At 40.9% G+C, this 16,179-nt stretch overlaps 1 protein-coding gene across 1 annotated transcript; it reads right to left on the bottom strand.

Annotated features, from left to right (window-relative positions):
- Positions 1-11,674: 11,674 nt before the first annotated feature.
- LOC104422033 (receptor-like protein kinase FERONIA) lies at positions 11,675-14,897 on the bottom strand. Its single transcript, XM_010034247.3, has one exon. It carries the CDS (start codon positions 14,682-14,684, stop codon positions 11,958-11,960), a length of 2,727 nt encoding a protein of 908 aa, XP_010032549.2. The 5' UTR covers positions 14,685-14,897; the 3' UTR covers positions 11,675-11,957.
- Positions 14,898-16,179: the final 1,282 nt, after the last annotated feature.

Here is a 16,179-nt window from a genome sequence, read left to right as displayed (position 1 = left end):
TACTTGTGTTGATTTAGGTATACATATATTGACAGCTCAGGTGATGTGGTTCATTAACTATATTTGAAATTAGTATAATAGAGTAATTATGTTGATTTTAGGAAGTTTATTATGGGATTCTAGTAAATTTATAAAGCTTTTACAATTGATATATCTTTTTAATTAACACAGACTACACATTTGGAGGTTGCATGATTTAAGGGAAGCCATTAGGCATCTTGGAGGTTCGAATCATGATGAAAAGTAGGAATACATCTACATAGGTTACAATTTCTGTCTCCAAGCTAAAAAAAAGCGAAAGAAAAAAAAGCCTTATTCCATCCTCCATTTTTTATAGCAAAATCTTGCCATAAGCAACTTCAAGAAAAAAGCAGGAACAGTCGAACTTGGGTGTCCTCTCAACGAGCTTTGGGATTCTTAATCTCAGAAAAACAGCCCCAGACAGCAACTCCTGTGAGTCGCAACTAGTCGTAATCTCATCAAGTCCTTACGGTTCTGTATACGCTAGCTGGAGCCGTGTAATTTGGCACTTGCTCACCGTAATTGAGTGGGACAGTTGTGCTAACTGGCAAAAGTCCGATGTTCGAGGAAGTCACATAGGATTCATCTACTTCCCAGGTCCTGCACATTCCTGCGTCATCAGCTAGACTGACAAACTGTCCTCTAACATTCAAGTGCTTCACCACTTCGAAAGCATCAACAGTACTGAAATTGTGCAACGTATTGTAACCTGCCAACTTGATTCCCTCGGTTGAGTCAACGACCGTGTTGTAGTTGAGATGTTTGGGCAAGGAAACGACTTCGATTCCATTCACGAAAGCTTATGCCTCTGGGTTACCAGGAGTGGGAGCAAATGTAACATTCAATATCTGGTCAGCTCCGACGGTTAAGCAGAACTCTTTGTGGAAGCTCGTGAAGCTGGTATGATCAGGAAAGAGGTAAGCACTGAAGTTACGGAGCAGAGTATAGCCGGGGGCCTTGACCGAGAAGAATGAATTGGCACGGCGAAAGTCGAGGTAGTCCGAAGGGAAGAAGTGGAGGCGAACAAATCTGGGCCCCGCGGTGACGCGGAAGGTGTAGATGAATTCGGAGCGGGACAGACGAGCAACGTGGTATGGGATGAGGTTGTAGAAGGAGGGAGATGAAAGGCTTGCATTTGCATTAATGGAGAAATGAATTTCGTCGGTTGAAGAGTAGGTCGAACCATCCTCGGCGTCTCCGATCCAAGTCCAATTGGACTCAGAGGAGTTGCAAGGGGAGCCGCAGTTGACAGCGATATCATCAATCGGTGAGTATGCACCAACGTTGTTTCCGGTGACTGAGAACAAGAGTGCTTCGAGCAAGATTGAGATGGAGAGGAGTAAGAGAAGTGGTGGTTTCATGTTCTTCATCTAACCCTTTGTTGTCTGAGAAGGTCACTATTGAATCGATCAATAGAAGTTCACATGAATAGTAGAATCTCGAAGATGAACCAATTTTAATCATTGGGAATTAGGAAAGAGCTAGGACAAAGCAAGGAAGGGAAGACTAGCCAAGATTGGGAAAATTACCAATTTATTCCTAAATCATTGAATTTTAATGTAATCCATTTTGACTAATTTTCATTTGAAAATGTTGGCATATTATTTCAATCATATCTGACTATCCTAAGCGACATGAACTAGGCAAGCTGAATTTTATTTTATTTTTTGTTCAAAATAGCACGATTTTGAATATTTTTGTAAATTTTCTTATTTGTTTCTTTTTTTTATTTTTCTTTTCTTTCTTTTTCCGCACTATAGCATATCCTGAATCTCTCAGGGAAACATGGTACATCGTTGCCAGAAATATGATTTTTCTGTAGTTAAGCCAAACTACTGTTCATCGAGAATCTCTTTGGGAAACATGGTAAATCATTGTAAGAAAGCTGATTTTTCTAGAGTTAAAGTTGAGCTGGTGGCGCGGCTGCCGGTGCTCCTCCATGGACTATGGAAAGGCATTCTAGCTCAACAGCTCTAACGGTGGTGCTAACAAGCGTGTCTCAATAATCGACCCAATGATGCTCAAATTCCCGGTGAATGGCCCCGAAGCTGGCCACAAGTGAACAAGTCTAGAAAATTCCTAGTGATCCCGGCCAAGCCCATTTTGCTGCAGCCGGCGGCAATCTGCATTGAGGCGTAAGAAACCAAGGCAAATGGCGAAGACTCATCAGAATCAAACGAATTCCCACCTGATTTTGCCATGATTTGGCAGACTGAGGGAGTTGCTCTGTGTAACAATTCAAGCAGAGGTAGTGGCGTCAAGACAAAGGGAAGCCTCAAATGAAAATTGAAACAGCGGCAGAGGCACAATGAAAGGAAAATTCCATGCTTCACATAATTAAGATCTAAAGCAGCAATCCAAACTTATAATATTTGTAACACCTCTACTCCAACAAGTATAGGAGATGCCACGATCATACTTTCACCCAAATGAGGCATAAAATCAGAAAATCTATAAAATTACTCAAAACGAAGCCATTTTGAATAAATTTGTGCTCGTTAGCTTTCTGGCCATACCACGTAGGACGGTCGATGGTGATTGGATTACCACATCGATATTTTCAAGTACAAATTGATTGGAAGGATTAGACTAAAACTCTAAGAAAATATTTAAGATTATATTAGTGAAATTGAAAATTTTAGAATTACATTGAAATTGATAAAATAAATATATGATCGCATTAATATTTTTTCTTGAATTGAGTGAAAGAGTAGAGTCATCGCTAAAATATAAGCAATTAGTGGAGCCATTTCCCTATCGCAAAAAAAGCAGCCAATGGGACTCGCACTCTGCCTGAGTTTGCCGCCATTGAAGCTTCAGAGCTCTCTCTCTCTCTCTCTCCGAGGCTCAAGTAGAATTACTGCGAACAGTGCTCGTATGGGGGAGTTTTGGGGTAAAATGTGTAAATTTCACCTGATTTTGAAATCGAGCCATCATTTAATTATGCAATAATTATATAAATTATCCCTAAAGTTGTCCTAATATAAAATTTGGTCCCTAAACTTTTAATTTGTTTAACATGATAATTGAGGGCATGTTTGGTAATCATCCCAACAGTACCAGATTTTGATTTTTTGTTCCCAAGAGTAATTTTGGAATATAATCATGTTTGATAAAAATTTTGTTCCCGAAAACAAATTTCTATTTTTTTGTTCCCAGTAAATTTGGAACAAAATCAAGAATAAAAAAAATTGATTTTTATTTCCGGGAACAAATCTAAGAATCAAGCCATTTTCTTCTTCTTCTTCCCTTTTCTCTTCTTCTTCTTCATCTACCGCCACCGCCTGCTGTTGTTGCCGTCCGCCGCCCACTTACGCCGGTCGCCAAAGCAACCTATCCGGCGAGATTGTCAAGGCAAGTCCAGCCACCGGGGAGGCTTAGCCTCACCGGTGGCCAAGCGGGCCTCGCCAACCTCGCTTGGCCACCGACAAGGCTAGGCGAGCCTCGCGATTTGGCAAGGTCAAGCCTCGCCAATGGCGGGCAGCCTCGCCCGGCCCGTCGGTGGCCGGGCGAGCCTCGCCAACCGCCGGCGAGGCTCGATCGACGAGGGCGGCAATGCTCCGATAAGGTCACCGATCACTTGAAGAAAAAGAATAGGAGAGAGAAATGAAAGAAAAAGAAAAGAATAAAAAGGAAAAAAAGTAATAAAGTTATTTAAAAATTAAAAGAAAATGATTTAAATTAGAAATTTTAAGCACGGTACCAAACGCAATTCTATTCAAGAATCATAAATTTTGGACAGTTACCAAACAGCTTAAAATGCTTAAAAATTGTTCTATGGAACATAATAAAAAAATCATTTCGATCGAAATTGTTCTCGGGAACAAAATAGTTACCAAACATGCCATAAGCTTCTAATTTGTTTAATGTAATCCCTGAATTTTTGATAAATATTCAATCTAATCCCTAACAAATTGTTTATATCTTTGGATCCAATTTAGTCATTAGATTATCTAATTTATTAACTAAATTGAATATGTACAAAAATTTTAATGATCACATTAAATAAATTGAAATTTCGAGAGTCACGTCGCATATTTGAGTCAAGAATCACATTACATATTTAGACAAAATTCATAAACTATTTATTTCATTTTCCCTTTCATTTTGCCAATTCAGTCATAAACCTTTAGCATTTGTATTAATTCAATAAATCTAATCAATTTTGGCTGGCTAGTGCTGAGTTGGGCACTAGTTGGTGCCAACGTAGACGTGGAAATTTTTTTTTTCAAAATTTTAATTAATATTTCTATTTAATTAACACAGATGATGCATTTCAAGTTATTTGAGGAGAGTTTACTTTGTTTTTTCCATTCCCTCTTTCTTGAATACTATCCGCCAAAAGGATATTGTAATTCTGTTTTTGCCTTTATGAACTTAGTTATTTTGAATTAGAACGAAAGATATTAGCAAGTAAAGCATAGCATGCACCTTTCTGAGCATTTACACCAGTTTTTTTCCCAATTTTATATTTTGAAATCTTAGATCAACCAATCATCAATCTATTTCCCAATCTTCATTACGTTCGATATTAAAATGAAAGTTATTGGGATTACATTCGATACTACCTATGTAAAGATTGGACATCGAAGACAGTGGAGACGATGGAGATGCAAGAATTGTCCACTATTTCCATACACTTGCCAAAATAATCGGTGGGAGTCTAATTACTGTAATGCTAACTTGCCTGAACGAACAAGGTTGCCCTTTCTTTATCATGAAAGAAATTTTGGATTTTTATTTGGAACGAAACCCTAAGATTTTCCCTCAATCTAGGTAATTAATAAAAATTATTGGATATGATTATTTTTTTATAACTATTCCATGTGAAATGCACCGTAGAGATATCATTTTGATTCAAGTAGGTATATATATATATATTGATAGCCTAGGTGATGTAGTTTATCAACTATATTTGAAATTAGCATAATCGAGTAATTATGTTGATTTTAGGAACTTTACTGTGTGATTGCCAATAAATCTAGAAAAAAATTTACAATTAATATTTCTATTTAATTAACACATAGTATGCATTTAGGGGCTGCATGATTTAATGGAGGCCATTAACTTAGGTTATTTCAGGAGAGTTTATTTTTTGTTCCTACTCTATCTTTCTTGAAGACTATCTGCCAAAAGAGCAATTTCTATTTCCACCTTTATGAACTTAGTCATTCTGAATTATGACAAAAGAGAGTGGCAAGTAAGGCATAGCAAGCCTACTACGAGCTTTTTGTCGATATTTTTCTTAATTTCTATTTTGAATTATTAGAGTAACCAATCATTGATCGATATCAATCTTCATTACGTTCGATATCAAATGAAACTTATTAGAATTACATTCGATACTACCTATGTAGAGATTGGACACTGAAGATGGTGGAGACGATGGAGATAAAAAAATTGCTGACTACTTCCACACAATTACTGAAACAAGCATTGGTGTCTAATTTTTGTGATGCTTACTTGCCTAAATGAAAGAGGTTGCTCTTTATTTACTATGGAAGAAATTCTAGATTTTTATTTGTAACAAAGCCCTAACATTTTCCCACAACCTAGATAATTAATATAAATTATCAGATGTGATTATTTTCTCATGTCTTTATTTGTGTTGATTTAGGTATACATATATTGACAGCTCAGGTGATGTGGTTCATTAACTATATTTGAAGTTAGTATAATAGAGTAATTATGTTGATTTTAGGAAGTTTATTATGGGATTGCCAATAAATTTAGAAAATTTTTACAATTAATATATCTTTTTAATCAACACAGACTACACATTTGGAGGTTGTATGATTTAAGGGAAGCCATTAAGCATCTTCGAGGTTCGAATCATGATGAAAAGTAGGAATGCATCTACACAGGTTACAATTCCTGTCCCGAAGCTAAAAAAAAAGCGAAAGAAAAAAGCCTTATTCCATCCTCCATTTTTTATAGCAAAATCTTGCCATAAGCAACTTCAAGAAAAAAGCAGGAACAGTCGAACTTGGGTGTCCTCTGAACGAGCTTTGGGATTCTTAATCTCAGAAAAGACAGCCCCAGACAGCAACTCCTGTGAGTCGCAACTAGTCGTAATCTCATCAAGTCCTTGCGGTTCTGTATACGCTAGCTGGAGCCGTGTAATTTGGCACTTGCTCACCGTAATTGAGTGGGACAGTTGCTAACTGGCAAAAGTCCGATGTTCGAGGAAGTCACGTAGGATTCATCTACTTCCCAGGTCCTGCACATTCCTGCGTCATCAGCTAGACCGACAAACTGTCCTCTAACATTGAAGTGCTTCACCACTTCGAAAGCATCAGCAGTATTGAAATTGTGCAGCGTCTTGTAACCTGCCAACTTGATTCCCTCGGTTGAGTCAACGACCGTGTTGTAGTTGAGATGTTTGGGCATGGAAACGACTTCGATTCCATTCACGAAAGCATATGCCTCTGGGTTACCAAGAGTGGGAGCAAATGTAACATTCAAGATCTGGTCAGCTCTGACAGTTAAGCAGAACTCTTTGTGGAAGCTCGTGAAGCTGGTATGATCAGAAAAGAGGGAAGCGCTGAAGTTGCGGATAGAGTATTGCCGGGGCCTTGACCGAGAAGACTGAATTGGCACGGCGGAAGTCGAGGTAGTCAAATGGAGGCAAACGAATCTGGGCCCCGCAGTGACGCGGAAGGTGTAGATGAATTCGGAGCGGGACAGACGAGCAACGTGGTATGGGATGAGGTTGTGGAAGGAGGGAGATGAACGGCTTGCATTTGCATTGATGGAGAGGAATGAATTTCATTGGTTGGAGAGTAGGTCGGCCCATCCTCGGCGTCTCCGATCCAAGTCCAATTGGACTCAGAGGAGTTGCCAGGGGAGCCGCAGTTGACAGCGATATCATAAATCGTCGAGTATGCGTCAACGTTGTTGCTGGTGACCGAGAACAAGAGTGTTTCGAGCAAGATCGAGATGGAGAGAAGAGAAATGGTGGTTTCATGTTCTTTATCAAACCGTTTGTTGTCTGAGAATGTCGCAATTGAATCGATCAATAGAAGTTCACATGAATAGTAGAATCTCGAAGATGAACCAATTTTAATCATTGGGAATAGGAAAGAGCTAGGACAAAGCGAGAGAAGGGAAGACCAGACAAGATTGGGAAAATTACCAATTTATTCCTAAATCATTGAATTTCAATCTAGTTTTTTTTTACTAATTTTCATTTAAAAATGTTGGCATATTATTTTCAATCATATTTTACTATCCTAAGCGATATGAACTGGGCAAGCTGAATTTTATTTTATTTTTTGTTCAAAACAGCAAGATTTTGAATATTTTTGTGAATTTTCTTATTTGTTTCTTATTTGTTTCTTTTTATTATTTTCTTTCTTTTTCCGCACTATTGCTCATCCTGAATCTCTCAGGGAAACATGGTACATCGTTGCGAGAAATCTGATTTTTCTATAGTTAAGCCAAACTACTGTTCATCGCGAAGCTCTTTGGGAAACATGGTAGATCATTGTAAGAAAGCTGATTTTTCTAGAGTTAAAGTTGAGCTGGTGGCGCGGTTGCCGGTGCTCCTGGAAAAGCATTCTAGTTCGGTAGATCTCACGGCGGTGCCAACAAGCGCCTCTCAATAATCGACCCATGATGCTCAAATTCCCCGTGAATGGCCCTGAAGCTGGCCACAAGCGAACAAGTCCAAAAAATTCCTAGTGATCCCGGCCAAGCCCATTTTGTTGCAGCCGGCACCAATCTGCATGGAGGCGTAAGAAACCAAGGCAAACGGCGAAGACTCATCAGAATCAAACAAATTCCCACCTGATTTTGCCACGATTTGGCAGACTGAGGGAGTTGCTCTGAGTAACAATTCAAGCAGAGGTAGTGGCGCAGAGACAAAGGGAGGCCTCGGATGAAAATTGAAACAGCGGCAGAGGCACAATGAAAGGAAAATTCCTTGCTTCACTTAATTAATATCTAAATGGAAAAAGTCATGAAAAACCCTAAACTTTTCCCAAAATGACTTTATCCCAAACTTTTCTTTGAGAAGTGAAAACCTTGAATTTTGCCAATTGTGACACATTTATCCCAAACTTTTTTTTGTGACACAAAAAACCCTAAATTTTTGTCGTGTGACACATTTACCCCAAAATTATAAGGCATTTTGGTCTTTTCATTTTTCTTTGTTTTCTTCTCTCTTCCCTCTATCGACTAGCTGACGGAGGGAAGCTGGCATCCAGCCAGGGCTGCCCTCGCTAGCATTGGGCTAGGGCCGCCCTCATTGGCGTTGGGGGAGGGTGGCCCTTAGCTGGGTCAAGCGAGGGCCTCCCTCGCGTCCTCGCCTGCGTCGAGCGAGGGTGTCCCTACCCTCGCCAAAATGCAAGGTGTCCCTGCCCTCGCCAGATTTGGCGACTGGTGAGGGAGGCCCTCGCTCGATGCTGGTGAGGACAACCCTTGCCAGACGTCGGCTTCCCTCCACCAACTCTACCATGGCCGGCGGAGGGAAGAAGAAGAAAAAAAGAAAAAATAAAAAGACCAAAATGCCCTTGATGGGGTAAATATGTCACGATTTGAAAAATTTTGGGTTTTTCACATCACAAAGAAAAGTTTGGGGGTAAATGTGTCACTTTAGGTAAAGTTTAGGATTTTTCGTGGCTTTTTCCCATATCTAAAAGAGCGATCCAAACTTATAATATTTGTAACACCTCTACTCCAACAAATATGGGAAATGCCATGATCGTCCTTTTACCCAATGATGCATAAAATCAGAAAATCTATAAAATTACTCAAAACGAAGCCATTTTGAATAAATTTGTCCACGTCAGCTTTCTGGTCGTACCACATGGGACAGCCAATGGTGATTGGATCACCATGTCGGTATTTTCAAGTACAAATTGATGGGAGGATTAGGCTAAAACTTTAAGAAAATATTTAAGAATATATTAGTGAAATTGAAAATTTAAGAATTATACTGAAATTGATATAATAAATATATGACCAGATTGATATTTTTTCTCGAATTGATTGAAAGACTAAAGTCATCGCTAAAATATAAGCAATTAGTGGAGCCCTTTCCTCATCACAAAAAAAGCAGCCAAGGGGACTCGCACTCTTCTGGTGTGCTTTTTGTAAAAAGTTCCATTGCTTAGAAAGGTCAGGTCAATAGCAAGACCGCCGGGTCCAAGCCTAAAATTCTCTCCCATGCCACTTTCTTGGCCATGTCCTTCCATTTTCTGTCTGTCGTCTTTTGAGGAGCTAATATGGCGACTCGATCCGAATCCAACCTTTGGATTTGCATGTTAGCAGTCTCTTAGTCCATCGAAACGAGTTAGGGGCATGCTATGGTACATCTGGTGTACAATGCTCATTCGCTAGTTCTTAAGCATTTAATGACATTTCATTATGTTATATCCTTGGTTACAATGTTCATTGCAAATCTTTGTAAATGATTTATAAATATTTGAAGTTACAATATTAAGTTCCTGTTTATGATGTTATGATGAAACATCATTAACATTTAAATCGCGTCAAGGAATCATTATAGTCTTTTGTAAATAGTCATAATTGAAAAGAAAAAATCCAAATATACCACTTTTTCCTCATGTTTATGAAGTCATAACTCTTTATAAACCATCCTAATAAAATAATTATCTGAATGTATAACGATTTCTTCTTTTCATAACCCTTTTTAAACCGTCATCATATTAGAATATCCAAATTTTCAATGTTTTGAGCTTAGATACAACGGAATGTCAAAGCTCTTTTTAGATTATCATAATTAATAAAAATATCTAAATTTAGGACGTTTTGTTCTTAGTTATTACAAACCGTCGTTATTAAAAATAAATTCAAATTTATGATATTTTGCTCTTGATTATGATGGATCATTATAAGCATTTGTCAACTATTTTAACTTTAACACGTTTTGTTTATTGGTACCACGAACCATCGTAAACCTCCGTAATTGGTCGTACTTTAAATTGTCTAAGCTTATTACGTTTTACTATTGGTTATGACGATACATCATAACTCTTTATATATTGTCGTAATGAAATACATATCTAAATTTAGAAGGTTTTGTTTTCTGTCATTACAAATTGTCGTAAACCTTTGCAAGCCGTTGTTGTTAAATAAATTTCAAATTTATGACGTGCTGTTTTTGATTAAAACCAATCATCGTAAAGAGTTGTAAACCGTCATAAATTTGGAAAATTCCAACTTTATGACTCTTTGCTATTAGCTACGACTGGCCATCGTAATCAGACAAAAATTGAAATTTACAACATCCTCTTCTTGGTTACAATGTAACCTCGTAAACTTTTTTATACTGGAAAAAAAAAAAACCAAGTTTACGACGCTTCGCTCTTAGTTATGATAGGCCGTTCAAATTATAAAAAATGGAAATTTAAACCCCCTGCTCTTGGTGATGTTGTGACCATTTATAAACCATGGTAAATATAACCCAAATTTAAAATGCTTTGCTCTTGGTTATGATAAATCGTCCTAACTATTTGTAAATCATCATCATTCAAAATTATTTAAATATACGAGATTTCGTTTTTGATTACCATAGACCAGCGTAAACCGTTATAAAACGTCGTAAATAAAAGTATGATAAATATTTTGGAGTTTCACTCTTGATTATGATGAAATACTGTAATTTAAAAAAGTCTAATATGACAATGTTTTTAATTACAAAAGACTGTCGTAAGTCTTTATAAACTATAATAACTCGTAAAAATCCAAACTTACGATTAGATTTACGTGATCTCTTTACCCAATGTGCAAAAAATTGTGATTTTCCTAATTCCCCTTAAGAACGGATGTTCCCATTTAAAGTCGTTTAAAGTGGTGATATCCAGCCATCTAACCATCCAATTAAGTTAAATCAGGTGTCGTTGAAAAGCTCTCGAAGAACACGATTACATTGTACTATTCAGTCCAAATTATGGCAAGGTTAAATTTTGGCCCAAATTTAGTCAAACCATGGTAAAAAAATTGGGAAAATCATACTAGAAGTGCCACAATTTTCGTACCATACTCATTTTAGTACTAAAACTTTTTAAGCGATCACTTCATTAGTGAAATATTGATCATTTAGATGTTTATTTGGGCAGTTCACTCTACGTGCTCTTTTGAATTAAATTTCGAGTTTGACATGTTTTTTTCTGTTTTTTAAGAAACTTGATGTGGACAACCTTTGATTTATGTGGCAAAAAAGGGCAAAAATGATATCTATCGACTTGAAAATGGAACCCTCGAGTCTATCTTGGACGCTTGATCAGAGAAGAAGATTGACGAACCATGTCTTAATACGGGAGAAGAAGAGATGGAAATAAAGTATTTGCTTGTGGGTTTGGGGTTTGTAGAAGACAACTAATTAACTAACCAACTTACCTTCTCTTCTGCTTCATCTTCTCGTCTTCATCTTGTTCGTCTACGTCTTCATCTTCATCTTCATCTTCATCCGAAAAAAACCTAGTTGCCACAACCAACTCTTTTTCCCGATTCTTAATTAAGACATGCTTAATTTGGCGATGAAATAAATCAACACTAGCACAGGGCTTTCGTGAAGTGGGAAGATCCCTCAGTCGATAGGCTGTCGTGGAGCAACTCCTAGAATAGCGAACCCTCGCAGGTTGACTATTCTTGCTGCAAGCCTGAAGCCGGATTACAGGACTTCTAATCTGGGAATCACTTGATATTCCTCAATTATCAGCAAAAACTATGAGACTATCTAACATCGATTAGAATTTGAGTACATTCCTAATGACTACATTTTTTTTATTTTATTTTTCATAGGAAAATACACAAAACTTATGCCTGTGGAGGCATTTTACAAGTTACAATTATTGTCCCAAAGCAGAAAAAGAATAAGCACTATTTCATGCTCGATATTTTGTAGCAAAACCATGCCATATCCAAATTCCAGAGATATGCAGGAACAGATGAACCTGAACGCCCTTCTCTCAACGACCATTGGGATTCAGAATCTCAGAGAAGACAGCCCCAGAGAGCAACTTATCCGAATCGTAACTAGTCGTACTCTCATCATAAACGCCATCGCTACTGGTCGTTGTCACAGCTGCCCCAAGGCTCTTCCCACCGCCACTGTTGCTAGTGCTGAACACCTCATCGCTGCGGCCCATTAGGTTGCCTCCAATTGGAGCCGTGTCATCGTCACTGGCATCGCCATCGCCATGGTGCATGGACGCAACCACATGGTCTACCACCCTCTGCTCCGAGCTCACCTGTAACTGCAGTGCAAATTCGAGGCCCCACACGACGTCATTCATGGATGGCCGCTTGGTTCCCTCGTCCTGCAAGCAGCTCATGGCGATCTCGCAGAACTTATTGAGGCACTCGGGGGCGATCGCCCCCTTCAGGTGTGGGTCCACGATCTTGTCGATGCTCCCGCTCTTACAGCAGCTCTGGGCCCAGGCGGCCAGGCTGATCTGCTTTTTCTGAGCCGTCCGGTTCACGGCAGGCCTTGCACACAGCACCTCGAATAGCACCACCCCGAAGGAGTACACGTCGGACTTGTCAGTCAGCTGCTGGCGCCTGTAGTACTCTGGATCCAGGTACCCGAAGGTGCCCTTCACGACGGTGCTGACGTGGGCCTTGGACACCGACGTCGGCCCGACCTTCGAGAGCCCGAAGTCGGACACCTTGGCAACCCACTTCTCGTCGAGCAGGATGTTGGTGGTCTTCATGTCGCGGTGTATGATGGTCTGCTTGGCACCAGTGTGGAGGTAGTGCAGCCCACGCGCGGCTCCCGTGCAGATCTGGAGCCGCTGCTTCCAGGGAAGGGGGGGATTGTCGGTGTTGTAGAGATGGTCACGGACAGTCCCGCGCGCCATGTAGTCGTACACCAGGATCATCTCTCCCGCGTCGTTGCAGAACCCAATCAGGGAGACCAGGTGCAGGTGCCGGAGCTCCGAGAGCATCTCGATTTCGGTCATGAACTCGTGGTGACCCTGCTGCGACCCCGCGTTCAACCGCTTGATCGCCACTTGGGTGGCGCCCCCATCGACATAGCCCTTGTACACGTTGCCGAACCCGCCCACGCCGATAATAAAAACCTCATCGAAGTTGTTCGTGGCCGCTCTAATCTCCGTTAGCGAGAAGTGGCGGCACCGATCCGACGGCAGGGACGAACCCTGGGTCTTCGTTGACTTGGTCGTCGCGTAGGAGAACGGGCCCCACCGTGAGGTACCGTCGCTCGTGGTCGAATCCTTCGCTCTGTTTCGTCGCCGGTAAAGGAAGAAAGCCAGGAGAGAGAGTATGGTGAAGCCCGAAGTTCCACCGGCAACGATGGCAATTTTTACTGCTTTGCTGAGGCTCGACGGTGCCTTGCTTGCCTGTGGAGGTCCCGGCAGTTTATTCGGGACCGGATCCGAATCCGGGTTCAGGCCTGCGAGATTCTCGTCAGGATTGTTGATCTTGAATATCTCGAGGCCATTCAAGATGGCATCAGAGTAAAGAGTAGAACCATCTGGAAGCGCGCCCAACGCGACGGAGAGGTTGGTTCTCTTCTTTCGGCCTCCATGCATGTATACTGCAAAATCTCTATAGACGGGCACGCCCTTCTCGCTCCAACTAATGACATCCGCACGATCCTCGACCAGTTGTGAATCTATAAAAATCTCGAAAACCCTATCATAGGGTTTATTTATCTCTATCTGGAATTCGCAAAAGTGTAACCGGACCAAGTAATAGAAGTTCGTGTCCACCTCGACGGACCACGTGAGGTTGTAGCTCAGATTGATTGTTTTGTTCATTCCCATGGTCCTTGCAGTAGTGTATACGGGATCTGGAGCCGTGTAATTTGGCACTTGCTCACCGTAATTGAGTTGGATACTTGTGTTAACTGGCAAAACTCCGATGTACGAGGAAGTCACGTACTCGTCATCTGCTTCCCAGGTCCTGTACATTCCCGTGTCATCAGCTGGACTGACAAACTTTCCTCCCACGTTCAAGCGCTTCACCGCTTCGAGAGCATCAGTGGTATCCCAGGTGAATGGCGCCTGCTGACCTGCCAACTTGATTCCCTCGGTTGAGTCGACGACGGCGTTGTAGTAGAGACTTTCGGGCATGGAAACGACTTCGATTCCATTCACGAAAGCATACGCGTCTGAATTACCAGGAGTGGGAGTGAACGTTATGTTCAATTTCTGGTCCTCTCCGACACTTAAGCAAAACTCTTTATGGAAGCTTGGGGAGCTGGTTTTATCGGAGAACAGCGAAGCGCTGAAGTTGCGGAGCAGGGTGTAGCCAGCGGCCTCGACTGAGAAGAAGGAATCAACACGGCTGAAGTTGAGGTAATCCAAAGGGAAGAAGTGTAGGCGAACGAATTTGGGCCCTGCGGTGACGTGGAAGGTGTAGGCGAACTCGGAGCGGGAGAGGCGAGCCGTGAGGTATGGGACGGCGCCAGGGATGCTGGGAGATGAACTGCTTGCCTCTGCTGCGGTAGAGGAGTGAGTTTTCTCAATTGGAGAGTAGTCCGAACGGTCGGCGGCGTCTCCAACCCAATTCCGGTTCTCCACAGTGGAGCTGGTGGAGGAGCCGCAGTCGACGGCTATATCATCGGTCGGTTGGTAAGCGCCAACGTTGTCGCCAGTGACTGAGACCCAGAGTGCTTCGAGCGAGACGGAGATGAAGATGAATAATAGAAGTGGTGGTTTCATGTTCTTCATCTCGCTGCTCGACGACAGAGAGGGTGGCAGTTGAATCGATTAAAAGAAGTTCACAAGGAGAGCGGGGCCTCGGAGATGAACAAGTTTTGACCGTGGGGAATTAGGAAAGAGCGCGTAAGCGAAGGCCAGCACTAGTCACGAGATTAGTGGAAGACCAAAGTCGTCGCTAAGATATCTGCAAGGGGATAGGGCCCTCGCCTATCACAAGAAAATTAGCGGACGGGATTTGTACCCTTCCCGGTGCGCTTTTCGTGGAAGGTTTAATTGCCTGGAAAGGTCAGGTCAGTAGTACGACCGCCGGGTCCCATGCAATAATGCTCTCCCTCGAGGGACCACCACCAAGCCGTCGTCCTTCCATTTTCAACTTTTGTCATCTTTCAAGGAGCGAATATCGCGACTCGTTCCACATCCGAAGTCACGAAAATTCCACTTAGAAAGCCATTTGTGCTGGCAAGTCTTTACGTTTGATCCATTCAAAGGGTTGGAACGGGCCGGTCCAAAAACCAGCTAGCGTTTGGACGGTACTGCTGCAAGCTTGAAATATTAGCTTGGACGGTACACATTAGCAGCCTCTTGGTCGAGAATATCCAAATCCTACGAACCGTTCGGTAGATAGCTTTGCTTTGTAACTAAAGCTCAGCCAATTGAAATGTCTATTATCTATATAGGAGATCTTCCAATTGAGACAATTCATCAATATGAGGTGAAGAGAAAAGTCTATATATTTTATTTAGTTATTTAGTTAAATTTAAATCAATGATTCATTATTAAAGTAGATAGTAACAATCACTTTATCAAATATGCGTAATTTTGATATCTCAATGGGTTTACATCTTTCATTAATTGGAATTTCTTTACGTAGTCCACTAAAACAAACTTCACAGATCAAAATACATTTGTTGCATCGTACATAGGATAAATCCACCAATGCTTAGCTGGAGACTTCTAAGGTTCTAATCTTATACCGTAACCCCACAAATGCTTAGCCTCTAGATTGAAATGGAAGGGCCTCAACTGTCGAATGAGCCGGTTGCTGTCATCACATAAGGTTAGATGTCCGATTCCACCAGAAAATGGACGTCGGATACACTTAAAAGTGAAATTTACAATACTTTAAGCACTAGCAAATGGGCGCCAACCCCCTAGAATATTGACATCATGGCACAGTAAAGATCAAATTTAGAAAAGTTTTATGAGATTGTATTGTTAGTTACAGGGATTGTTGCAAACCTTTATAAGCCCTCGTAGTTTGAAAGGATTTAAATTTACAATGTTAAGTTCTTGCTCATGATGCAAACGTCAAAAATTTTAAAAATGTCGTAATTGAAAATTTGCAACATTATGTTCATGGTTACCTTCGCAAAGCGTTGCAGTTTAAAACAAATACTAGATTATGAAGTTTTACCCTTATTTACGGCCAACAAACATATGAAATTTTTGCTCTTGTTGTGAAGTCATAACCCTTTGTAAACAAGTTCTCAATTAATGACAATTT

The sequence above is a fragment of the Eucalyptus grandis genome, chromosome 10, assembly GCF_016545825.1.
Source record: "Eucalyptus grandis isolate ANBG69807.140 chromosome 10, ASM1654582v1, whole genome shotgun sequence".
In the NCBI taxonomy this organism is placed as follows: Eukaryota; Viridiplantae; Streptophyta; class Magnoliopsida; order Myrtales; family Myrtaceae; genus Eucalyptus; species Eucalyptus grandis.
The sequence above is the reverse complement of the archived record's forward strand: the minus strand, read 5'-3'. Positions and strand labels throughout refer to the sequence as shown.